The sequence below is a fragment of the Quercus suber genome, unplaced genomic scaffold, assembly GCF_002906115.3.
Source record: "Quercus suber isolate HL8 unplaced genomic scaffold, Cork oak 2.0 scaffold_115, whole genome shotgun sequence".
In the NCBI taxonomy this organism is placed as follows: domain Eukaryota; kingdom Viridiplantae; phylum Streptophyta; class Magnoliopsida; order Fagales; family Fagaceae; genus Quercus; species Quercus suber.
The window spans coordinates 553,988-581,940 of NW_027069580.1; the positions used below are offsets into that span (position 1 = coordinate 553,988).

Genomic DNA, 27,953 nt, shown 5'->3' on the forward strand with positions numbered 1-27,953 from the left:
AACTGGAGCAACCCCCAAAAACGTGGCTAGGGTTTAGTTTATATACCTAGGGTAAAAACATAAAATCCTAAACGTTTAATGAAGTAGGGCTGAGTTGGAAATTCTGCAGAATAATCAACCTGTGCGATTTTTGATCGATCGAGTCTATTCTTCGATCAATCGAGCCAGGCCGAAAGTCCCAAGTACTTCTGCAGCCACTCGATTCCAACTTTACAATAATAAACCAACTTTGAGCAAGCCTAAACAAGACTAAATACATTGTTTTGATCATGGTTTGCCAATATTACAAATTAGAGTTCTAAATACATAAAATCCTAAGACCTTAGAACCTAACATGTTGGAATTGTAGAGGTAATTGTTAAAATACCAATGTGTTCATTTTAAAGATGCTGAATGTTTAATTATTGTAATTTTTTCACACACACACACACACACACACACACACACACACATATATATATATATATATTTATTTATTTATGGATTGTATTCTATTTTACAATATTTTTACAAAATTTTGATGTGACCAACTTCTTATTGGTTTCATCTAGGCCAGCCATAAATATCACTTTTTCATTTACCAAGAATCACTCATCACATCAGCAATTTGTAATATTTTTTATAATATAGTTTGTATCTCTAGTATTATTCTTTTATTTAAATGAAAATTATGTTTATTTTAAATTTTCTTAAATATATATGTATATTATTGAGTATAAGGGGCTAAAATGATAAGGTTCTTATAAAATTTTTCAAATTATTTAGGATAATTCCATTAAAAAATCCTTAATTTTATGAAAAATTTAGGGGGGGCCAATGCCCCCCTCAATCATAATGATGGTCCGCCACTGGTTATAGCGGCATGAATCTGCTATAGACACCCATCACTAGCACATGTGCAATCACTCTAGTTTTATTATTCTTCACCCTAACAAGTTCAAGTCCTTGAATTGCAAAATCCCTTAATGCTTCCCTAAATTCATTCACATTAGTAAATACCATGACATTTTCTAGCCTTATTGAACCTTCTTCCTTGAATAACCCTATCCATGAATATGCTCTATGTCAACGTCAAAATCAAACCCATCCTTATGAGCTTCTTTAAAGCCATAGTCTGAGAGGCCACCATCCTCACCTTCAGATTTTTTTCTCAACCAGAAACCCATTTACTTCGTACTCACTATCACTGTCAATTTCATCTTCGCTTTGCCACTCTTTATTAGAAGCACTAATATTAAATTATTCTTCAAAATAATCAAACTCTACACCCATAGGAGCAAGAATATTAAAATCCTCAGGAACACTAGCTAATGCCAATAGCATTTCATCAGTAACCTCTTTCCCCTTCGTAGCATTAATGTCATGGCTAAAATTCATAGCCACCCCAGCCAAAAGATCATGGCCAAAATTGTCACTAAAATTAGGATCTTCAAATAAAGAAGTCGTACCAACTATAGCTTGTTCTTGAGTGAGTTAAGAAGTAGTGCATTGAAGCTCATTAGGTGCAAATGAAACACGAATGTGAATTTTACGACACCCTTCATCTTCATATGTGTCAAACATATTTAACATATTAGTATCATTATTCACATTCATGATGTCCATTGAATTTGGTATTTCACACTTGATGTTGATGTTTGCATCTATGTTTGCAGGCAAGTCCACAAGTATAGTCTCTAATACATCTTGAGACATATCCACATATGAATACCAATTCGGATCAACATTGTGAATGATCGATGTTCTTGGACCATGATGAACAAGCAAAGAAAACAAAGTTGGTGTTGCTGCCATTGATATCTATAAAACAAAGTTTGAAAAAATAAAAAAATCATTAACTAAGATACAAAGTGACCTTAAACACACTAGGTATTAAAATTAAAAAGGAAAAAGGAAAACAATAAAACACTCTAAAACAGTTACATGCATAGTAATTAGATATTTTGCATAATTTTAGGATTAGAATAAGTTGTTGCATGATATTATGATTTATTGCATTTGTGTTTGCATTTTAATAGGATAAGGGAATATGTTAGTCATTTGATTGGATTTATTGAGGATATTAGAATAAAATTTTATTCACCATTAACCAAGCACATGTGAATTGAGGATCCATGAATCTAGCAACTACAACAAGCGTGGCAGCCAAAGTCAAATATGTGCTAAATAAAGGAAATACTTAAATGATATCATTTAGAATATCATGATGAATAAACTTTGATTCCATCTAAATGATATTCATGATTAATAAACTTTGATTCCAAAATATCCTCAATTGGATTGTAACGGCTAGTGGAGCTCTTTGAGTTTTATTAAGATAGGTTTTTCCTAAAATGAACGGGTTATTTTGTATAAAAGTAGCAGTAGTTTATTGGAATAAAATCATCAGAAAAACCATTTATGCAAAAAACTCTATTGAGGTCAAGGATTTCTTAGTCGATCCTAATTTCTTTTTAGCGTTTATCCTTTAATTTCCATAAAGATCAAGTTCTTTACATACCAAAACCTATAACTTAGAGAGAAAAAAAAAAAATCCAAGATTACATACCAAAAGAGTTGAAAGTATCAAGCAAAAGGGCCAAGTTTCTAAAAAAGCAACCTACAAAAGAAACCAGAACAAAAACTAAATCAACTATTTTTCAAGGAATTAATACTGATGGGGACTAAGTTAAGGACATTCGTCCATGGTGGTCATCCACAGTCACCACATCCATAACTTGATCACATCCAGAAAACCTTAAGAAGAGGAGAACAAGGACATTGTACTTAGGAGCAATACATGTCCCTTTATAACAAGATCAGGTTAGTTGTCCATAGCACAAAAGTAAGGACGACCAAATAACACTTGGTGAATTCTACAAAAGAACTTCTCATAAAGTTCCTTATGATTTGACCATAATATGCTACTCTCAAAATGTGGAAGGAGTTCCTCATAATTCACTTCACGTACTTCATTTACCCATTTTCTCCATTAACTGCTCACATCACCTACGATGGTGGTGGATCCGAACAAGTAGACCCACTCCAAACTCTCTATAAAAGAAGCAAGTCTCATTCACTTGAGATAAGTTCTACCATTCACAATTTCCCATCCTTGTGTTCTAGAGAGAAGACTGACTTAACTGTCGGAGGGTCCTTGGCTAGGTTACACCAGTCACCCTTGACTATTTTTTTTTTCAAGATCATAGAGCCACCACCATAGTCCGAAGTATTCTAGCCTATTGATTTTCGTGCATCATCAGTTGGCGCCGTTTGTGGGAAAGACGAGTTAATTAAATTTCAAAGTGTTAACTTCTTAGCTTTCCAAGACAAAAAGGCTGCATGGTTTGAACTAAGTCGATGGCCACCAGTCCAAGACACCAGGAGAGTGGAAATGCCTCCATTCACCCAAACCGTGCACCAGCACCCTCGACGATCGTTTAACAATAGTTACAGTCCATGGCAGTAGCGATGGCAAAACTGACGCAACAGAACCAGGAGTTAACTAGAGAAGTTAATAGACAATATCAATAGCGACGTGGTGAAGAACAATGCCAGAATTTAGAGAATGAAAGGGCTGAGAATAATGTTGAAAGAGACCAGTCCAAAGGTACCGTTACTCGTAGGGTACCACATTTGGAAAGTGAGATGGACCAAATGAAAAGAGCCATGGAAAAGATGAAGGATACCATGAGGACAGCAAATCATGTGGATGACCTCGTCCACATGATTGATTCACCCTTCATTGCATCTATCACGAGTCATCCCCTGCCTTCCAAGTTCAAAATACCTACCCCAGACTTATATGATGGGATGCGTGATCCTCGTGATCACATTGCTATGTTCAAGACAACCATGCATCTCCAAGGTGTTCCAAACGAAATCATGTGTAGAGCCTTTTCTACCACGTTGAAAGGCCCGACCAAAGTATGGTTTGGTAAGTTACCACCAAACACCATAACTTCATTCCAAGAGTTAAGTAAGTTGTTCGTCAACAACTTTATAGGGGGACAAAGGCAGAAGCGTTCCTCATCCAGCTTATTAAACATAGAACAAGGAGATAACGAGATCCTGCGTACTTTTATTAGTCGTTTTAACAAAAAAGCCCTATTGATGGACGAAATGAATGACAAGATCCTTTTAGCAACTTTCTACAATGGTGTCAGTTTAGACTTGTTTATCCGTAGTCTGTACGACTAGGAGCCGCAGATGATGGCTGAATTGATACATTCAGCCCAAAGTTTCATGAACGCAGAAGATGTGATCATTGCCAAGAAAAGAAGAAAGGTGAACGGCTGGACAATTGTTATATACCATCTAGAGCAAGTTCCTTGTCCAAAGAAAGCCAAAGTAGGGGAGAAAATGGATCATGACGACAAGAAAGCAGGGTCATCCTCAAGACGATACTCCAATTACACTCCTTTGAATACTCCATTTGACTAAGTGTTAATGCAAATAAAAAAAGATCAATCCTTGAAATGGCTCGAGAGGATGAAAGGAGATCCTAGCAAGCGGAACAAAAGCAAGTACAACAAAAGCAAGTACTTTCGTTTTCACCATAACCATGGACATGATACGAATGAATGCTATGACTTGAAGCAATAGATTGAAGCTTTCATTAAGCAAAGAAAGTTAAAAAACTTTCTTAAAGGCAAGACTATAAGGACGAGAGACAGCCAATTTCATTAAGCAAGGAAAGTTAAAAAACTTTCTTAAAGGCGAGACTATAAGGACGAGAGATAGCCAATGAAGGGTAAAGCAGAAGAGCCAGCACGTCAACCGTTTGGAGAGATAAGGATCATTGTAAGGGGTACATCAATAGGAAGCTCATCTAAAGCCAAGAAGACCTATTTGCAGGAAGTCCAGAATGTTCAGATATCTAGACGGCTGTCGAGGATGATTAGAGCAGATGAACCAGCCATTATTTACACAGACGAGGATTCAAGACGACTGCACCATCCTCATGATGATGCGATTGTCATTACTTTGGCGATTGCAAATTATACAACTAGAAGGTTGTTAATAGATAATGGGAGTTGAATAGACATCCTCTACTATCCAGCCTTCTAGCAAATAAGGATTAACAAGGAACTAATTTGTCAAGTGAATGTGCCATTGATCGGGTTTGGAGGATGAAGGTTCTACTAGTAGGCAAAATCTCCTTGCTAGTCGTGGTTGGCTCTTACCCATGGCAAATCAATAAGGAAGTAAATTTCCTTATTGTAGACTGTTTGTCCTCGTATAATGTCATTATTGGACAACCAACTTTGAACAATTAGAGGGCTGCAACGTCCACCTACCACTTGTCTGTCAAATTTCCAACGGAGTATGACATTAGAAAAGTACAAGGAGATCAATTAGCTGTTAGAGAATGTTATTTAGCAATGTTAGCAATAGACGAGCAAATGCAGACAATGAACATTGAAGAAAGAAGAACATTGGCCGAGCCAATTAAGGTATTGGAAGATGTACCATTGGATGAGTCTAACCTGGAGAAGTTTACTAGGATTGGGATGAGTATGGGGGAGAAGATGAAGCAGGATCTCGTTAGATTCCTTAAAGCCATGAAGACATGCTTGGGATTGACCCCCGTGTGATTACTCATTGTTTAAATGTGTCCCCGTCTTACAAGCCCATCCGTCAAAAGAAGAGAGTGTTTGCCCTAGAAGGAGATAATGTCATCAAAGAAGAAGTTCAGAGTCAAACCCATCCTCATGAACTTCTTCAAAGCCAAAGTCTAAGAGGCCACCATCCTCACCTTTAGAATTTTTCTTAACCACAGACCCATCTACTTCATACTCACTATCACTGTTAATTTCATTTTCACTTTGCTACTCTTCATTAGAAGCACTAATATGAAATTCTTCTTCAAAATAACCAAACTCTACACCCACAGGAGCAATAATATTAAAATTCGCAGGAGCACTAGCCAATGCCAATAGCATTTCATCAGTAAACTCTTTCCCCTTAACGGCATTAATGTCATGGCTAAAATTCATAGTAGCCCCAACTAAAAGATCATTGCCAAAAATGTCACTAAAATTAGGATCTTCAGATAAAGAAGTCGTACCAACTATAGCTTGTTCTTGAGCGGGTTGAGAAGTAGTGCGTTAAGGCTCATTAGGTGCAAATGAAACATGAATGTGAATTTTATGACACCCTTCATCTTCATATGTGTTCTTGAGTGGGTTGAGAAGTAGTCCGTTAAGGCTCATTAGGTGCAAATGAAACATGAATGTGAATTTTATGACACCCTTCATCTTCATATGTGTCAAACGTATTTAACATATCAATATCGTTATTCACATTCATGATGTCTATTGAATTTGGTATTTCACACTTGATGTTGATGTCTGCACCTATGTTTACAGGCAAGTCCACAAGTATAGTCTCTAATACATCTTGATACATATCCATATATGAATACCAATTCTGATCAATATCATGAATGATCGATGTTGTTGAACCATGATGGACAAGCAAAGAAAAGAAAGTTGGTGTTGCTGCCATTGATATCTATAAAACAAAGTTTGAAAAAAAAAGAAAAGTCAGTAACTAAGATACAAAGTAGCCTTGAACCACTGGGTTTCTTGGCTTCAATTAAAATTAAAAAGGAAAAAAGGAAAACAATAAAAAAAAAAAAAAAAAAAAACTCTACAACTATTACGTGCATAGTATTTAGATATTTTGCATAATTTTAGGATCAGAAATAACTTGTTATGTGAGATATTAGGATTTATTGCATTTGTGTTTGCATTTTAATATGATAAGGGAATATGTTAGTCATTTGATTGGATTTATTTAGGATATTTCGGAATAAAATTTTATTTACTATTAATCAAGCACACGTGAATCAAGGATCCATGAATCTAGCAACTACAACAAGCGTGGCAACCAAAGTCAAATATGTGCTAAATAAAGGAAATACTTAAATGATATCATTTAGAATATCATTCCATCTAAATGATATTCATGATGAATAAACTTTGATTCTGAAATATCCTTAATAGGATTGTAACGGCTAGTGGAGCTCTTTGAGTTTTATTAAGATAGGTTTTTCCTAAAATGCAGGAGTTATCTTGTATAAAAGTAGCAGTAGTTTATTGGAAAAAATCATTAGAAAAACCATTTATGCAAAAAATTCTATTGAGGTCAAGGATTTCTTAGTCAATCCTAATTTCTTTCTAGTGTTTATCCTTTAATTTCCATAAAGATCAAGTTCTTTATATACAAAAACATATAACTTAGAGAGAGAGAGAGAGAGAGAGAGAGAGAGAGAGAGAGAGAGCAACAACAACAACAACAACAACAACCAAGATTACATACCAAAAGAGTCGAAATTATCAAGCAAAAGGGCCAAGTTGCTAAAAGCGCAACCTACAAAAGAAACCAGAACAAAAACTAAATCAACTATTTTTCAAGTAATTAATACTTCTTCCATCACAAGAATTTTAGCTATATTTTGATATCAAGTGTTAGGACATTTGTGTTCTCACTTGTTGAGAACATATGTCACTTATTTGTATAAATTGGCTAATCTTTTGACAAAACGCACTCTACTTGTAATTGGGTAGTTCTAGGTGTTTTTAATACTTCAAGAAACAAGTTTCAAGATCAAGTGTTGAAGTCATCAAGTCTGTCCAAGAAAAATCAAGCTGAAGTGCAAATTCATTAAAGCTCGACACCTGCTCGATAGCTACCTTGACACCTACTATTTGTCGAGATTTATAATTTTAGATTTTCTGATTTGATTTCCTTGGGATCCGTGAATATGCTTTTGGGCCTTCTTTTCTCCTAATCCTAAACATATAAAATGATTGTTTTAAAAGCCGTCAAGTTGTACACAAGTTGCAAAAGTATTGAGCAATCTTTGTTCAAGCAAATTGTGATCAAAGACGAAGTTCTTGACCTAGTTCATCTTCTCTGAAAAAGTTGCTGTGTATTTGCACCAAAGGGTTTTGTAACCAAGCATCTTCCTGATCTTCATCGTATAGGATGAACTGAAGAACTTTGCAGCCAACCTCTCCTCCTTAGTTGGTGTTTGAAGTTGCGTATTGAGATCCACGCATTGGTTAGTCACGTACTTGGGAGCTGTGCATCAAAAGGAAAATTGTCACTACAGATCAAGTCCAATTGGATATTGGGGTAAGGATTCAACTGTTGGTTGGTAAGGTACTTGTGATTCTTTTACTTGTAACCACTTGATTTGATAATAGTGGAGTTTCGGGAGTGGTGACTTGAAAATCACTCGGTAGAATTTTTGCCGTAAGGGTTTTCTCCATTCATAAACAAATCACCGTGTCATTTAATTTCCGCTGCATATTTAGTTATTTGGTGATTTGTTTGTGCTTCCATGCAATTGCATGATAAATTGATTAATTAATAACTTGGCTAATTAATTAATTAGTTTAATCATAAGGGGTCATTCAGTTTGTGGCCTATCAAGTGGTATCAGAATAGGCATACTCTGATTAGGTTTAATCTTTGTTGTGTTGATCCATTGACCCCTGTTTGTCATGGATAGAGGACAGTTATTAATTATACCTCATTTATTTGATGGCACTAACTATGCATACTGGAAAGTATGCATGAGAGCTTTCTTGCAGTCTCTAGATGAGAAGGTGTGGCAAGCTGTAGAGATTGGCTAGACTAAGCCAAAAGAAGAACCGGCCGATTGGGATGACGCAAAGATCAAGACGGTTAACTTCAACAGCAGAGCGTTAAATGCCCTATTTAGTGCAGTCACCAATGAGGAGTTCAAGAAGATATCCTCAACTGAAACTGCTAAGGAGGCTTGGACCATCCTCCAAACAACCTATGAAGGAACAAAGGTTGTCAAAGATTCAAAGTTTCAGAGGCTCACTACAAGCTTTGAAGAAATTAAGATGGAGGAGGATGAGTCGTTTGATGAGTTCTATGCCAAGCTCAAGGACATAGTGAACTCAGCCTTCAATCTTGGGGAAACCATCCCTGAACCCAAGATTGTAAGGAAGGTGCTCAGATCTCTACCTGAGAGATTCCATGCCAAGATTACGGTGATAGAAGAATCAAAGGACATTGACAAGATTCCTTTGACTGAGCTGGTAGGAAACTTGCAAACCTATGAGATAGGATTATCTAGGATTGGCAAGTCAAGTAAAGGTAAAAGCATGGCCTTGAAGGCAAAGAACAGTGATACAGATGAGTCTTCCGATGATGAAGATTCTAAGATGAAGTCCTACATCACTCGGCAGTTCAAGAAGTTTATGAAGAATGCCAATGGAAGGAGCTTCGACAAGGACCAGAGGCAGTTCAGTTCTTCACAGTCTAAAAGCCAAGACAAAGGGAAGAAGGATGCTAAGGATGGAAGTCAGTACACTGTTCCTGCAGGACCAAAATGCTTTGGATGTCATGGGTTCGGACACATGAAAAATGAGTGTCCTACATATCTCAAGAGCATTGGGAAAAGCAAGGCACTTGCTGCAACTCTAAGTGACACTGAGCCTGAAGATGATTCCGACAATGAGGATGACGGAATCTTAAATGCCTTCACCGCCACAGTCAATCCTACTGAAGGGATTGTTGAAGAAGTGGATGAAGAAGAAGAACTGGTGGAGTCAAAATTTAAGAAAATGGATGATCAAGATGATATCCATTCAGCCTATGAGAAGCTTTATAAGCTCTCTGAAAAGCATGAGAAATTATACAGGCTGGCCACCAAGAAGCTCAGTGATGTGGAACTTGATCGTGAAGAGTTGTCCACAAAGTTTGATGAGGCGAATCAAACTATTGGAGCACTGAGATTTGAAAACACCTTTTTGGCTGAGAAGACCAAGAAGCTTGAAGCAGAGCTGTTTCAAGTCAGAGCTCAACTAGAGAGGACTTCAAGTGCAAAGCTTGATGAGATGCTTAGCAATCAGAAATCTGCTTCGGATCGAACTGGTTTGGGGTATGGTATTTCTTTCTCAAATACTGCTTCTACTAGCAATACTGTTTTTGTTCCTCCTGCTAATAATACTGAAATTGAGAATACTGATGTCAAAACTGAATTAGCTAGTGAGAACTTAGACAAGGGTAAATCTATCTTAGGAGCACCCCCTAAGCAAGATAAGAAAGATGATAAAAACCCTAGGGCTAAGAAGGCTAACTCTCAAAAGCCTAAACAAAAGAAGCAGCATCTCTGTCATCATTGTGGTGCTGCCGGTCATACTAGACCAAATTGCTATAAGTGGTTAGCCACTCAACAGAGCAATGGCGTGATAGCATCTGGAAACCATAATCAGCTTCAATCCTCTCTTGCTCCTCTTGGAGATCTTCTGAAAGCCCTCATGTTCCTTTCGAACTTGAACGGGTTAAATTCTTCCCCCTCACCGCCGGTTCAAGGATTCAATCAAAGGAAAGGCTCTTCCAAGGTGTGGAAGAAAAAGGACTTTAAGTGATTTCATCACTTTCTTTTCCCTTTTTGTTTTTCTGTGTTTTGCATTGCTTGTGTGTTTTGTTTTTCTGCTGGGTCAGTCTAGTTTTTGCATTATTTTGTTTAACATGTTTTGTGTGTTACTTTCAGTTTTGTTTATTTTATTTTTGTTTAAAAAAAAATCAGAAAAATACAAAAACAGTGTGTGTTTTGTGTACTTTGGTACTTGTGTACCTTGGATGGCCAATGAAACAAAGTTTTCTAAACTTTGTATCTCTTGTAGCTTAGATGAGCATCTCTATGCACAACTAAGCAAGTGAGCTTTGTGGCTCTTGTTTGTGATGAGTAAGATTAGGTTATCTCTTAAAACTTAACACTCATATCACTCTTTTTGACGGGTAGGACTAGAAAATCCTAAGAGAAAGGCATAAATAACCATCTCACCACTGTTGCCCGCCAATCATAATATGACACCTGTATGCTTCGGCATAGCAAAAGTGCAGTGTCAAAGACATTCGTATGCTTCGGCATAGCAAAAGTGCGATGTCAAATGCTTAACATCTTGGGTATTTCTTTTCTCTCTTTTATATACCCATGTATGATATGCTAAAATAAAAGAAAACATGCAAAGAAAATAAAAAGCAAAAAGATTAAAAATGCTTTAAATATGGTTGCAAGCGTGTATTCTAGGAGATGTGGGAGTTATAGGATGTACCTCGAAGGTGATAGTCCCCATCAAACAGTTATGATTGTGTGTGAGTTAAAAGTTATTTTCTCATATCTCAGATCGTCATAACATCTATACACATATGCAATCTTGCGATGTTTTTCACACACAACACGCAATATTCTTTGCTACTTTTGATACATGTGCAGGTACAATGTGATTTGGCCATCACAAAGGTTTTACATGTGCTAATGTATGCTCACTAAACTGTCTTGACTTATTTTTGAAAAATAAAATTGGTTAGACTTGTTTAGTGTGTGTGTGTGTGTTTTTGAGGATCCATGTGCTTAATTCTTTGTTGAGAGATGATTTTGAGAGCTTTATATGTTGATTGGATCAATGGTTGAGGTGTATGTTGGATTGCATTCATGTCTGTGTTTTTCACTTCTCGAAAAATTGCTTTTTAAACCTGGCTCGACACCTCCTCGATACCTTGTTATCTGTCGAGATTCTCAAACCTTTTTCTTATTGCAATCTCGACACCTTTTCGACACCTGGTGGATCGATCGAGAAATCTCCTGTCTCCTCGATACCTTCTCGATAGCTTGTCGATCAATCGAGCTTCTGTTCTTGGTTCTGATGTTCATTCCTCAACACCTTCAACTGTAGACGTACTTTTTCTCGACACCTACCTCGACAGCTTCCTCGATACCTCTCAACACCTCAGCTGTTGAGATTTACTGAGGTGCCTATTTAAGCTCCTGTCACGATTCTGAATTCATTTCACTCGATCTCTCTCGATCTGTCTGTGGCGGTTCCTCTCCCAAACTTGATTTTCTCACTCAAAGCTTCTAACCCACTTGATTTTCGGTCTTTCCTTGGTTCTAATCACTTGGTAAGACCTCTTTTTACTCCCATTTTCATGCATTTCATGTTTTGAAGCTTAGGTTTTGGGGTTTTTCAAAATTAATGAGTTTTTCTTGAAATTTTGAGTTGGGTTTTCACTTAAATGTATTCAAAATGTCATACATTACATTCCATGTGCATTAGAATGATATTTACATGCATTTAGATGTGTGCTCTATGTATGTGTGATGTTAGGATTGGATTGGGCTGAGCCCATGATGTTTTTCAATTTGCATGTCACATGTTCATGCATTCCCATGCATACGCACTCTTTGTTCAATATATTTGATATATGTGAACTGTTTTGGGACTTTTCTGATTATCTCCCTCTCTATCTCCTTCTCATTCTGTTTACGTTAGTAGTGTCTATGACACCCAAACGTAAATCCACTCCGACTTGGAACCCTCTGCGTTCTGGAGCTTCTTCATCTTCTGATTCAATCTTCGGTTCCATGATGGAGATGCCCACAAGGCATTTTCGAAGAACTTTTCTAGACGAGGTGTTCATTTGGAACGCCAAGTCATTTTGCGGACTTCGCCGACACTGACCTTCCCTCTGTCATTCACAATAGGAGATGAGAGTCACTGTGTGACGTCCCGGTCACATGTCCTCTCGTGCTGATTCAGGAGTTTTACTCCAATATGCACGGGATCGATCGTTCAGTACCTCTCTTTTTCACTCGCGTTCGAGGTATGCGCATCCCTGTCACACCGCAGCTTGTTGCGGATATGCTTAGGGTTCCTAGGATAGAGTTTCCTGACTATCCTTCCTATGAGCGTCTGAGGACTGTGTCCAAAGATGAGCTCATTTTCGCTTTTTGTCAGCGCCCAGCTAATTGGGGTGAGCATCAGTACACATCATGTAAACCTTTTGCTAAAGGTCCTAGATTCCTAAACATGGTGATGCCGTTTGTACTCCATCCACTCTCTCACTATAACTCCATTACAAAACCTCGTGCTCGATTTTTGTTATCTCTTCTTGAGCATATTACTATAGATTTTTCTTCTCATTTTATCCTTTCTATCATAGATGTTCATCTAGATTCGATGTCCCGTGATAACCTCATCTTTACTTCCGCTATCATGAGAATCTTATGCCATTTTTCTATTCTTTTTCCTGTGTCCGACCACTTCACACACATTTGTGCCATAGATGCCGCTACCGTAAAACGTAGTAAGGCTCAGTTTAGGTCACGATAAACAGATTCCACTCCTCCCTCCCGTTCAGCTCCATCCAGATCTACTCCATCTACATCTGCTCCATCTTTCTCTACGGGCGATGTATCTCTTGAAGACATCATGGCGCAGCTGCAGCGCATGGATGCTCGTCTCGATACACTCTTCTCTGAGTTGTATTAGGTGAATGTTCGTGTTGGTCGTATTGCACGACGACAGGCAACCATTGGTGGTTTTGCTCTAGAGGCTACTTCTTCACCACCTTCTCCAGCGGCTTCAATTTAGTCTAGACTTGTCTTTTCAAGATTTTTTTAATTATTTTTTTAATTTTAGATGAGAAAAACTTAAGTGAGACTAAAATTGAAGTAATAATCCCTAGAAAGCTCTAAAACTTTGGCTCACTTCAAAGGGCTGTAAGGGGCATTACCTTCATGCAAAAGGTCAAAGTATCACTTATGCATGTTAGAAAATACCAAATCATGAGATAAAGGTAACTATTTTCACATTCTAACAAATTTAAAATTTGTAGATTTTACATTGAACACATAATTAATTGTAGACAAGAAAATCGACCACAATATGAGACACAAAAGGCATAGATGACAAGTAATTGGAGATATGAAAGAAAACTTACCAAAGCAAAATGACATATATCAGAAGCAGACTGCATTCGGCTAGAATGCAAGATACGTCTACTTTTATTAATAGTAAAAAATTGGCCACCAAGCCCTAGCGGTCCAGCTTCAGCAATCTTAAGTGACCTTGTTTTTCCACTGAAGTGCCGAATGACTTGAAAACTTTCACTAGATCAAATCCAGTATGCATATTATTCGTCATGCATTGACCCTCTACTTCCACTGCATATACATACATAACAATTATGTAGCATTATTAAAATCAAGACCTAAAAGCTTTCTTCAAAATACCCAACAAAATAGAACTCCAAAGAATGAACTTGTACATATAGTACAACATGAAGGAAGTTCTTTCTTCCAAAAAATTTGAAAGAGTAAAAACCCGATCGAATAATGACACCAAAAGGTATTCTGTCTCTTTGTATCTCTCACACTCTAATCTTCATTGTCATAATTATAACAAATAATTTGGGGGGCTAAAAGCATGAATTCCTTAAAAAGGATAATCAAGTAAATTGTCACCTTTTGTAGTTTTGTTGTGATTCAACTTTATATGGTCTGAATGAGAACTTGGATGGAACTAATCAAGGGGTTGTACCTGCTATATCTAAGAAAAATCTAACTGAAATTTCGAGTCATTTGTTATATCATCCTAGGTTTTAGGAAAAAAATAAAACCTTCTATTTTGCACCTTTAGCAAGTAAAGAACACAAACTATATCATTGTACTTAACTGTGGAACAACAACCTGTTAAAATAGCAGTATGCTGGAGCAGAATTCACGTTAACGATGGGAAAAGAAACATAAAATACATTATGATAAATCTTAAAATTAGGTATCTTGTAGATTTGCATCTGGAATCAGATGATCCAAAATAGTAGACTTATATTCCAACTACAACAAACAGACAAAATTTTACATTTCCTAACATTGCTCGTGATATGAAAAAAAAAAAAAAAAAAAAAAGACAATTATTATAAAATTGAATTAAAAGCATTCCAATTTTTTTTTTTTTTTTTTTTTTATTTTTTTTTAAAGGGGGAAGCAAAGGTCATACAGCAGCAAGAGTCATTTATAAATAAATAAAATAGGAACAATTTTTGTCTTGTGCCCTGATACAGTACTAATCCCATCAAGTTTTGGATTAAACCGTAAAGGTGTATTTCAAAGATAATGTTACAACAAAAACTCAAATTAAGAAGAATACATCTTTTCTTGTTGAGAACTAATCATCTTGGAACTACACTGTTTCACTGCTCTTGTAGCAAAAGAGTTGTTGATGGAAGTTCTCAAGTCCCTAAAGTTAAAAGCACCTAGCCAAGGGTCATCTTTCCTACTCGAAAGAAGAAAAACACTGACAATGAGTTCTAACCCAATGGTGCGTCATAAATTTACCAATTAAAAAGAGAGAAGAAATGGAAAACATCATTACTCAATTAAACAAAACCACATCCTAGCTAAATTAGTCCAATTTTTTTCATCCAAGTTTGTATGAATTCTCTTATGTTTGAACTGCGAATTGCCAATGTACCTAACGTAACACTCAAATCTCTGTGTTTCCAAAAGATCACTCAGAACATATCAATGGAAAAGGTTGTCTTTTTATTTCAATGCTATAATACGAGAAACCCCTTGCAGTTTTTTGAGATAATTATTGAATAAAAAACAATCTCTCAGACCCAAAAATAAAAACCAATCACACAATTAACCCAATAAATGAGCTCAACATCAATAACCCATTTCAAAAAAAATTAAACAACAAATTCAGAGTCATACATACAGCTTTACTTTTTTATTACAAAACACCCCGATACATTGCTTACCAGACAAATAACAAAACATAAACAATGAATAAAGATGATAATCTTCAAGCACAAAGAATAAAACTTTTAAATTCAAAACGTATTGATAATGCTGCGTTTGAAAATATACATGGAACCAAACCCAATGAATGGAACTCAAAACTGGGCTCAAGTTTTAGAGGTCTCAAACGATAAGAGATCTAAAGATACGAAGTTAATGTTGCAAAATTTGTGACACTCAGAATGTGAAACTTCGAATTTGTGTGTATTCACTAGTCTCAAAGTCAATGAAGATTCTCACTTAAACAAAACACATAAAGAGAGAAGAAATCATTAAAAAATAGAAATAGAAACTTAGAGAAATTGTATCTTTCGTTGGCCTCAGGATTGGCTATGGGCACAGAGATACGAACAAGACCACAAATTGAGAGATTTTACCTTCTGGGTTAATGTTTTTCTCTCTGTTTTCTCGCTAACCAAACAGGGAATGAGAGTATTTACAATTTCAAGGGCGGTGACTGTGATGATTGATTTTCTATTTTTGCTTCTTTTCTTTTCTTTTATTTAATTGGGCTAAATTTCAAGTTGGGTTGGGCTATGATTAATGTCCCGGGTTTAGCCTAGTTATGTCCAGACCTTAAATAGATAATATTGGCCCACACTATTCCCTAATACTAGCTTGTAAGTCATGCTTGCATATACATACATGGGATCTATTTACAAATAAGCATAATTAAATGTATATTAAAATTTTACCAAATTTGTATATAACATTTATATATTTTGAAAATATAAAATACATTATTTACTAATAAAATAAATATAAATTTATTTGAAATAAATAAAAAAATATATTTAAAATTTTAATCGTGAAATTCTCAATTTTAGTTTGTCTAACTATAATAATAATATAAGAAATTCTCAAAGATGTCAAGGCATCAAATTCAAGTTTTGTATGGTTTGGCATCTATTTCAAATATTTAATTACATAAGTAATGAAGTCAAAAAAAAAAAAATTACATAAGTAATTAAACAAACAAACATTTCTATTATACAAAATTGTAAAGAAAGAATAATACACATACATAATATTCAAAGGTGATTGATACGTGTAACATAGTAACCATCTTCAACAAAATATATATAGAACATGGAACTCATAAAATTTTAATTGGTTAAAATAATTACTAAAAATATAAGTATAAAACATGATAACAAATAAATAGGATAATCACTAATTTTTAGGAAGAAAAACTTATGTTGGAGGAAATACTTTAGATCATTTCTTTTTCCCCAAAGCAATGTCACAATCTGGCTCTCATATTTTTTTTTCCCTGCATCATCTTTGGCCATAGATGTGATAACTTGTGACGCAAAATACTTCTATGGGACTCTCTGTTCCTAAGCCCCTAGCATAGTTAGAAACTCCATTAAGTGTATTTTGTAATATTACATTACATATGCCCTTCTCCAAGATTAGCTTATCTTAGAGATTTATGTCACGTTGAAGTTGCTGCTTTGTCTACTTGAGAAGAAAAACAGGTTCAATATAAAGATAAGGTTCTCATTTGTTTATGATGCCTTTCATTGGGTCTACGCCAAAAAGAGTTTATTATTCCATTTTATTTATTCTTAGCAGGAGAAAGAGACTATTTTGTATTGCAAAATTTATTCTACTTGTCTGATTTAGAAATTATCAGAAACACCATGATGATGATTTTGTTTTCCTTGCATCTTTTGCCTTATTGTATCATTTATCGTTACATTCAAACTTCCTCATATGGACTAAAGCAAGCTTCAAGGCAATGGTTTGCCAAGTTTTCCACTGCATTCCTTCTTTTAGGTTTCACACAGTCCAAGGCTGACTACTCACTTTTCACTAAGAAGAATTCTACCTCTTTTATTGCTCTTTTGGTCTATGTTGATGATATTTTGATTGCTAGTGATAATAAGCAAGAAGTTGATGAATTGAAGATTATGTTGGATCAACAATTCAAGTTGTAAGATCTAGGCGATTTGAAGTTTTTCCTGGGTCTTGAAGTTGCAAGGACTGTTGATGGCATCAATTTATGTCAAAGGAAATATACACTTGAGGTATTGGGTGATGCTGGTATGCTAAGGTGTAAACCAATAAGAATACTTATGGATCATAATCTCAAACTTAGTAAGTATGAAGGGAAGGAGTTGCAAGATCTAGGTTCCTACAGAAGGTTGATAGGAAGATTGTTATACCTGACCATAACTAGGCCTGACATTACTTTTGCTGTGAATAGATTAAGCCAATTCATGGCACATCCTAGAGAACCACATTTGCAAGCAGCTAACAAGGTCTTGCAGTATCTATAGAGTACACTAGGCCAAGGTTTGTTCTTCTCAAGCAAATCAAAACTACAAGATGTGAAGATCGAATAGATAGTATTATTAGGAGGGCATGACATAAGAAGAAATAAAGGAAAAATAGATGTCCCTATTACATATACACTAATCCAATGGTGTGGGTCTTTGTATGGGGTAAATATATTTTAAATTCGAATGTTCGAGAACAATTCACAATTATGACACTAATTTGATTCAAAGTTCAAACTCTACTATCTCTCATCATCTAAACTCTACTGTCTTAGCTACATCATAGTTTTAGCAGAAGACCATACCTTATATTACTTATCATGCCCACTATTTTTGGGCCAAATAGCTAGGAATTATATGACTTTCTTTCAAGTGCTAAAGGGACGGAACTATCAACCATGTAAAACTGTGGTGGCATCTACGTCAAGTGCATTCAATTAATTATTGTCTAGGTTATGGAAAATAATAAAATCATTCCATGTGCACAAATTGGAATCAACATTTACCAATTAGGAAAAGGAATACTAGTTACATAATTGCTGAAGAGGTGCAATGTTTTGAAAAAAAATTTCTACCGTGTTGTTACCCCAAGTCAAAACCGCATAGGAATTGGATTCCTATATTGCGGTGCACGAAACCAAAAGAATCTAATCCAATGGACAAAACAATCTCCTAGAGTCCTAGTTTAACTAGGATTGTGTCATACATCAATTGCCCAAGCAAGCCACCGACTCAACACAAACCTTTTCAATATATATAGGGTGGGGTGAAGCAAACACAACACACACATAATGGAGAAAAAGGCACCACTAAAGGGAGCGAAACATAACAGATCATTGGTTGGGTCTAATAAAGCTCAAATCTTTTGCACCATATCGAATCCAAAAAATATCCCAAAAAATATCAACAGAGTTAACAAGTTTTTTGAACAAAGAGTTACCAGAGAGTATTTGGCTTCATGTTTTGGGTGGTGTGTATGTTCTTATTCATTTGGTAGTAGTACACGTAGTGATGAAGCAAATTGGCGCAGCCTCTTTCTCTTAAACCCTATTAGCCTAGAGAAACTAACACTGCCACCATTGAAGACACAAGAATCTATTGGCTATTGCCTCTTGTCGTCAAGTCCAACCGAACCTGCTGGTTGCTTGGTCATACTATTTGCAAAGCGACTTCCTTTGATCATGTACTGTCACCTTGGCGATGAAGAATGGACCAGTCTAGACTATTATTGGGAGCTGAAGCGGAGTTTCCAGGAGAGAAGCCTAAGCCGTTGGAACGGTTTGTGGCCCAAAAATTTGAAATGGCGACTTGAATGCCCTGTTTGGTGCAATGGCTACTTGTATGCTGTGACATCCGCGTGCAAATATCTTGTAAAATTTCATGACTTTCAACAAGATAGCAGCCTTGAATTTCGGATAGAGATTTTGATACCCTGGCTACCCATGTCTCGATCAAGGATAGTTTTTTCGGCTGAATATTACTTGATGGAATCTTGTGGCAAACTTTTCTCAATTGAAGTAAAGCATTACAATCACAAGCACATTGTAGGAATTGATATCCATAGATTAGATTTTTCGAAGAAGAAGCACGAGTTGTGTTCAAAGGTAGAAAGTGCTAAGGATTTGGCATTTTTTGTGAGCTTGGAATATGGCTGGGCGTTTTGTTATCCTACAGCATATACGCCCGAGATTGAAGGGAATTGTGTATATTTCACTTTGGCTAATGATGGACATAAAATTTTGTACTCATACAACATAGAAGACAAGGAAATTTCAGTCTCTTCACCTTTTCTAAATCTCCCAACACTGCAATCCTCTGAGCCTGATATTGAAGAAGTACATTTACCTTACCTTTCTCCCGACTTATTTGAGCTGATTTTCCGGCGTCTATGTTTTGTTGATTATTTGCACTTTCGTGCTACCTGTAAATGGTTTCATTCTGTGGCTCCATCGATCCAATGGAGATTGGCCTCACAAAGGTTTGAAAACCTTTCTTTGTCGCCATGGCTGACTTTTCTAGAGAAAGATGGTGCTTGTGCTTTCATTGACCCAAGGTGTGGTGACAAATATTTCATCAGCTTGCCACAACCATTGAAAGAAAGCAATGTCCTTTGCGGCACAAAACATGGTTGGCTGCTATTGATAGTAGACGATGAGTCACCGTTCCTTTTCAATCCATTTACACAAGTGATTCTCCCACTACCATTCTCGGATTCTTCAATTGAGACATGCACTTCCATTGGCATTTCATCCCCTCCATGCACTTCAGAATGTGTACTAGTTGTGATTCTAAAGAAGAAGGTGGGGTTCTGTATGTTGGGGGATGAGGTTTGGACTGAAAAATTTATAAAAACCGACTTTCTGATTGATGACAATAGCCCAGTTTTCTACAGAGGAGCATTTTATTGTCTGGGTCAGAAAGGAAATCTAGCAATTCTGAAGCTAAATGACGAAGAGCAAGAGGGTACTTTTGCTGTTACTTTTGATGTCCTTACCAAGCCTAAACCACCATGCACTGGTTACATCCAAAATTTTCTTGTAGAATGTGATGGTGAGCTCTTATCAGTATTTGTGGGTCCTTTTGGAAAATGGGTTCGAGTTTTCAAGCTGAATGAATCAAAAATGACATGGATCAGGGTTGAAAGTTTGGGAGATTATATGCTTTTTCTTAGTTCCAAATCATCCTTTTCAGCGAAAGCACAAACACCAGGAATGGAAAACAAGATTTACTTTCCTAGATTTTGTGGGCAAAGCATTGTCTTCTATTCACTGGAGACAAGTAAGTATCAATCCTTTCAGAGTGAGGATGTTGTGGATTTTTATAGCTCCAGAGAAAAATTGGACTGTTGTTGGATTGAACCTAGATGGTGCTAGATCACTAAAAGTGGCCGTATGTGCCAGCCTTTGTACTTTGTACATTTTAAATGCCCCTTTTTTTTTGGGAGAAGATTCTGTTCTTGTATTTAGTACATGTAAGTTTTGTTTAATTCCACAAAGTAATGTTCAAGAGTTTTTTACTTGTTTCTTTTAATTCAAGAGTTAATGTATGCTCCTTGTTAATTGTAATCGATCCCATTAAAAAGTGAATTTGCTTTGCCTTTGCGATAAGTATTGAGGCATATGGTCTTTGAAAAAGAAAAAAGTAATTACACTAAAACAGGGGGAATTCTAGCCTTTTTTGCCCTTAATTTTAAAAAAAATTAGCAATATGCCCCTATTTCGAAACTATATAGGGATATGTCTCTGTTTTGATACTTGATTACCTTAAAATTGAGTTTCAATAAAATACTTGATTCATAGAAAATCAAGTTATGCCTGATCAAACTTAAAATTTAAAAAAAAAAAAAAAAAATTGCATAGAACTTGAGTTTATGGAACTCGAATTCCAAAACGCCACTATAGGGCTTAAAAACGCTACTATAGGGCTCCTTGAACTGGTATGGGGTGATCACACTTATAAAAAAAAAATTGCAAGAAAATGCCGCTATAGGGCTTAAAAATGCCACTATAGGGCTTAAAAACGCCACTATAGGGCTTAAAAACGCCACTATAGGACTCCTTAAACTTGGTATGGGGCGATCACACTTATAAAATTTTTTTTGCATAGAACTCAAGTTCCATGCAAATTTTTATTTTTATTTTTTTTTAAGTTTGATCGGGCATAACTCGATTTTCTACGAATCGAGTATTTAATTGAAACTTGATTTTAAGGTAATCGAGTATCGAAACAGGGGCACACCCCTATATAGTTTGCAAACAGAGGCATATTGCCAAATTTTTTTAAAATTAAGGGTAAAATGCCAGAATTTCCCCAAAACAGGATAATTATGTATTTTTGCTTTGGTCCTATATTTCTCTTTTCATAGGTACTAGGTAGTGGCAGACCACTTTGAGGTGTGGGCTTTGTTTCAATTTTTTTTTTTACTCACGTGAACTTTGATTTAATGTGTGTCAACCCTTTTTTCTTTTGGTGATGGATACTATGTTTTAGTGTCATATATATATATATATATTTTTTTTAATTTCAACAACTAACTAATTTACAATTTTTTTTTTAATTTGTGATCAAAGGTAAATGTTAGTATTCAAAGTTAAACCTATTTGAAAAGGACTTGAGAAGAACAAGAATCATGAGTTTGATAAACTAGAAATAACATTTGTACAACCAAGAGTCTTGTAACTCAAATGATATTATCTACTCTCCTTTGTAAGGAAAACTAAGATTCAAATCTTCTCTCTCCTTTTTCATTGTGTAACTATATAAAAAAGAAAAGAAAAGAAAGAACATTTATACTTTTGCAATCTATAGTAACAATAATTATAGAACTTTAAAATAAGTGACATCGAAAATTCTTTTAGAAGAAACTTTCATAAAATAAAAAAATAAAAAAAAATACAATTTGTATTGATTGACAAGTTTTTTTGAGAAATAATTATAACATGCTGCTAACCCCGCAGCTTGAACCCTTTCTCTCCTAGACCCTCAAGCACTTTGTGCATGGGGAGGTATTAATTCAGCTACAAGGCCTTTGGCTGCAGAAGTTTGAATTAAGGGTCAATTGAATTTATGGGAAACATTAATTAAGAGAGAGAGAGAGAGAGAGAGAGAGTAATATATATATATATAATGTGATGGTGTAATAAATGGGTAAATGCTAATTGCAAAAGGAAGGAAAAAAGAAAAAAAAAAGTTAATGTAGCCGCTGATGTAGCTTAACTAGAGCGTAGTAACAATAAATACTACGCTTCAGCTTTTAAATATGTATAGATATAGACAAATTGGGAATTTTGTGTTTATCTATTCTTCAAATTGATTGCTGAATAGTGTAATTAAGGGTCCCAATTAAATATTTGAACTCCTAATTTTCTTAATGTTTCACCGTAGGATTTAACAAAAGATATAGTAAGGTATTAGGCTTATTATTAAAATTATGGTTTTTCAATCCGGTTAGGATGTAACCAAATTGGATAAAATAATAAGTAATTGGGATATTTATTTAGGGTTTGGTAGCACCAATTGGGAGAAAACATCAAGATTTGGGATAAATCAAAGAATTAAAATCGTTAAGATTAGGACATAGGCCAAATTTTGTGCTATTGATGTTCTTAATGATTTTTTTGTCAAATTGAAGTTCCACTTATCAAATTAAGAAACCTAATTACAAGTTTGAACATCTAATTGGATGAGGTGACCAGTTGACTTTAGAATTTGAAATGAAGAAACTTGGAAAGGTGATGAAGATACTTGCTATGGAATTTGCACAAGATAGAGTGAATAGTAATGCCTTGTTCTCTGGGCTAAGAAATGAGCAACAACATTACCTTGCTTCACAAGATGAGAGAAAGAATAACTCCACATGGAAGTTGTCTCTAAGTAAATGACCAAAAGAAGATGAAAACATATCTCCACCCCTTAGAGCCTTGACAACAATCTCAGAGTCTCCTTCAAAACATGAGTGATTAAGACCTATCTCCTTCACAAACTGCACAACTTGTCTTGCAGCTAACATCTCCATAATCCCAATTGATGAAGGTTTTTTAATTTTTTCCGATTGAGCCACCATAACCTCACCTAATGAGTTCTGAACTACAACCCCAATCCTAGCTTCGTCTTGCTCTTCAAACATCGTCTCGCTCTTCAACACCAAGTAAATGACCAAAAGGGGATTTAAGTCTTAATTTTCAACCAGCTAATACAATTGATTTACAAAGCAGTAATAAATATTAAAATTAAAATTTTGAGATTAATTAGAAAGTTGCAAGAAAAAAAAGTCATGAATGTATTGTTAAAAAAATTCTTGCATGCGCATACAAGGTTTTATGAGCCCTCCCTGCAAAATTTGTGATTGAAGTTCAAAGAAATTCAAGTAGATTTTTATTTTATTTTGGTTCTACCCCACTGCACAGACACCACAAGAAGTGCTAGAACCACTAGGTTATCCCTCTAAACCCTAGTGGTTGATCTTTAAATATATCCAAGTTACACGCCTGTCTATTACACGACTTCATAATTAGGAAATGGCATCAATAGTAACATGCTAAATTGTTAATATTCCTATATTACTACTACAATTTTCTTGGTCTCTTTACACAATATGCCATGGATTCCCTTTAATCAAACCAACCATTTCTTGGCTTCTTGCAACTCCATGAATACCTTTATAGCCTCCTCAGGCTCGTTCTAATCAAATCCACCATGCAGAACCTTTTTTTCCTCCCCAATATTGACTCTCAAATAAAGCAATTGCCTTTCAAGCCGAAGGAGCAATTATTTCCACAGCTCTTCGATGACTTGGAATCTACAAAAGGATTGGGTCTTGCATTTTACACTTTCGTACCATTTGCTGGTGATAATCACAGTTGATTGCACGGCTATACTAGGCAATGTATATACTATCAGAATAACATTGATGTGGTGGCCAAAACCTTTCTAATGCTGAAGTTAGAAAATAAAGGATGATGGAGCTTTGGTAACAGATGTGCCTTGGATAAGAATCCTACGATTGGCATTTTATTGTTTTTTTCCTGTACTCGAGTTTACTGAGCTGTAGGGTAGCAACACTGTTATGGCTTTAACCCTTCCTAGCCTGTACAGGCGCATTCCACTATGTATGATTCTGCCGGTCTACCCTCTATACTATACTCACCAACAAAGCTACAAGAACTAACAACGGATGTGAACTTGTAAAGAAATCAAAGCACCACAATCACCAACAAATAATCCCCTGTCAAACCTCCTCTAAGATTCAAGTCCTTATTTCTGAACAAGTTGCTTTTTGTAAAACTTGGACTAGTACAATCTGGAGATGACGAATCTGGAGGAAAAATGCAAGAAAGCTCAAGAGCTGAATTAGCAAGCTGCTTTGGATTGTCTGTGCATTTTCACTTGCAAGTTTTACATTAGTAAAAGACATCTGTTGCACTAAACTTAAAATTTACACGATTTCAAATGATACATTAGAAATTATCCAGTGCTTTTGTACCAAAAACTAGTAAAAAAAATGATACAACGTTCTGAAGTCAAAACTGCCACATCTCTTAAAAGAGGATATAACCATCGATCTTACAATGAGAACCCCCAAAAGATTCTTTTAAAACTTCTCTACTGCAGGCCACTGTACCTCCAATGCATATCGTAAGTCTCCCACCTCAAAACTGTATTAGCCACTCTGTGCAGATTTTTCTTTAGGGGTGGGACAAGTCTTCAATTTTCGATTGAGAATGTTTAGGTTATTGGAGATGCTCCAAATAAATCTCAGTGAGAAACATTCGTGTATATAAATCCTTGTGGTCAGGGCTTTACACATGCAAGGAGTCAGGGGGTTCTCCCAGAGGTCATAGTTAGGAAAGGTCTCTTCCGGCAATCCAGTCCGTGTCTGATGGGTAACAACCACATCTACAAAGTTGGCCCATCCCATGTAAGGGTCTCCAAGAGATTTAGACATAAGCCCCTTGTCTGGTTTTATAGATTTTTTACTGTGACCCATGTACCTGCGTGCCCCAATTATCAGTTTAGCAAAGTTGCCACCATGGGTCATCACAAATACATCAGACTTCAAGCAGACCAAGAAGTCTAGGGCTGCTAAGCTTGTAACATGCTTCCCGAAACCAGCCAACTCCTCCTTAGTCGCCAACTCCTCTTCTGTAACCTGTCCTAAACACTCAAAATGAACAATGAATTAAGAAAAGGAAAAAAAAAAAAAATGGACAATTTAAAAATCTTCCCTCACTCAACCCAATCAATTTCTTACCAAGCCAACAGAAACAAAAAGTTGTTTAGCTACCATGACATATAATTTCTTAGAAGTTCTCAACTTTTAAATTCTTCATGATCCAAGACTTATTGCATATGTGATACTTTCAAAGTTTTTTTTTTTTTTTCTCCCTGAATGCCATCCATGAGAGGGGAAGAGAGGGAATGAAGAGTGGGGTGAGGGAATTACTCCAAACAACTGCTACTTTACCAGGTTTGGGAACATGTTCCTGAGGGCCGCCATTCTGTTATGTCCACCGTAGACCTACCCCGAAGCTACATAAATTTGAGTTTCCTTAGGATAGTCCATTGCCCGGAGAAGCACAGCCACTTCTGCAGGCTCAAGAGGACATCGTCCTTCCTTCCGCTTCCGCAGGGCCAATTGCCAGAGATGGGAACCATTCTGCATATCAAATCACCACAAGATGAGAAACATTTGGTAAATTGTTTCTATTAACTTCTCTCCCAGAAGCCAATCAAAGTGTCATCATTCCAGGTCACCTTATAACGTCTAGGCCATTCCTTCTTTCTATATTCTGCCATTTTGGCTTTCTCCTCCCTTGTTCCCATGAAATCACAGAATGATAGGCCTACCATCCCTTTTCAAACCGAAGATGAAGAGCCCTATTATTTAAGGTAAATTGTTAGTACAGTTGGGTACTAGCAAGACCCAGAATATTGTTCAGAAACCTTCACAACCAATTTCACATACATGAAAGGATTTGAACTGCCTGTACGGTTTCTCATCCTTGATGCCAGTGAATCAGCCATCTGCTCAATCTCAGGAAGAAATTTCAGAGCATGATAATTCACCCTGCACCTTAGCCTGTTGATTTCTTGAGGAACATTGTCATACCTGAACCCAGATCATTGCATGTGACAATCATTACATTTTTTTGGATAAATCCAGAACTGCGACTGTAGTAAAACATAGACAAAAAACACTCATGACTTACCCAAGCCAATTGACAAAAGGTTTAAGTGCCATTATCTTCTTCTCCTTGATTCGGGGTAGTACATTATCATTGTAAAATTGTGCTGGTGCATACTTAGGAATGTTTTTTACTGTCCGTCTATATAACATAACACAATTTTGCAATCAAAATAAGCAATTGGCATAAATTAAACATCAAGATAACATTTAGTTCATTCATAAATGTTGACCTTATGATTCATAAGGTCAATCCAGGCATTTTGTATTCAGTAAAACCTTAAATAAACTATCTTGAAGTCCTATGTGAAAAAGTTTTCAATTCCCTCTACGGTCACTAGCAAAAGCAACAACAGTTTCAAATTTATCTTTCAATTAGTACAAAAATCCAAATGAACAATTTCATCCAAAGATATAAATTATAAATTTAGTGCAAAAACATTTTTGACTGATAACCATATTTTGTCAAGGGATATTTTAGTATCTGTTCGGATAGGAATTATCTGTGTTTGCGTTTTTCACTTTTTTTTTTTTTGCACGCATTTCAAGAGACAAATTTCACTGTTCATGAACAGTAGCCGTAATATTTGACTTTTTAGCACATCAGTGGGTCCCGTGTACTGTTCACGGGACCTACAAACCTCACATTTCAGCAAATTTTTCATTAAAAATGGGTCTCAGGGTACTATTTATACATTTAAAAATTATTTTACTACAGTGTTTTCAGTTTTCTTCAAAATAAGTTGTATTCAAACGTACCCTAAATGGGCAGTGAGGAATGGCTCTTTTCTAAACTATTGGGCTGACTCTTTGGGCTTTAGATCAGCCATAGAGAGTGTACTTTGCGTTCCCACTAAACATTGGCACATTGTTGAATACTCCTTTTTGTTTTTTCTTTTCTTTTTTTTAAGTCTAGTGTTGAATATTCTACAATTATTGAAAGATGAAAGATTCCGCACACTTTCTCAAGAATAAACAATTGAAAGGCAGAGGAGAAAAGAAAATGAATGTGCCTTTAATTAGTGGGTAAATTTAAAAAGTAGAAAAGATTAGTAGGTCTCAGCCATTTTTGTTTCGCCCACTAAGTTTGGGGCAATACTTTAGATTATGAGAGGTGCTATGTCCACAACATTTTTATAACAAATCATAGGTGGTTAGTTGTTATTGGTTCAAATTTGAACTTAATAATAAAATTACTTTTTTGCCCCAACAATAACAACTAGTAACAAACTGCCATTTAGAATTTGTTATAAAAATGTTGTGAAAATGTTGTGGATATATCATTTCTCTTAAATTATTGTTTACAGATTGCTATTGACAAAACAGTTGTAAGGGTGATGGTTCCAAGTTGGAGAATGACATGGAG

General features: G+C 35.9%; 2 protein-coding genes and 1 pseudogene across 2 annotated transcripts in view; 1 reads left to right on the forward strand and 2 right to left on the reverse strand.

Annotated features, from left to right (window-relative positions):
• Positions 1-1,166, reverse strand: part of LOC136068446 (uncharacterized) — a 3,371-nt gene extending 2,205 nt beyond the window's left edge. Inside the window, exon 1 of the mRNA XM_065775599.1 lies at positions 1,084-1,166. Coding sequence (XP_065631671.1) covers positions 1,084-1,166 — 83 coding nt within the window. The remainder of the gene's footprint in view (positions 1-1,083) is intronic.
• Positions 1,167-19,346: 18,180 nt separating this feature from the next.
• LOC136068447 (F-box/kelch-repeat protein At1g57790-like) lies at positions 19,347-20,777 on the forward strand. Its single transcript, XM_065775600.1, has one exon. The coding sequence runs from the start codon at positions 19,347-19,349 to the stop codon at positions 20,775-20,777; it is 1,431 nt and encodes a 476-aa protein (XP_065631672.1).
• Positions 20,778-24,703: 3,926 nt separating this feature from the next.
• On the reverse strand, positions 24,704-26,644 carry LOC111999940 (protein PECTIC ARABINOGALACTAN SYNTHESIS-RELATED-like; annotated as a pseudogene).
• Between the last annotated feature and the right edge of the window lie 1,309 nt (positions 26,645-27,953).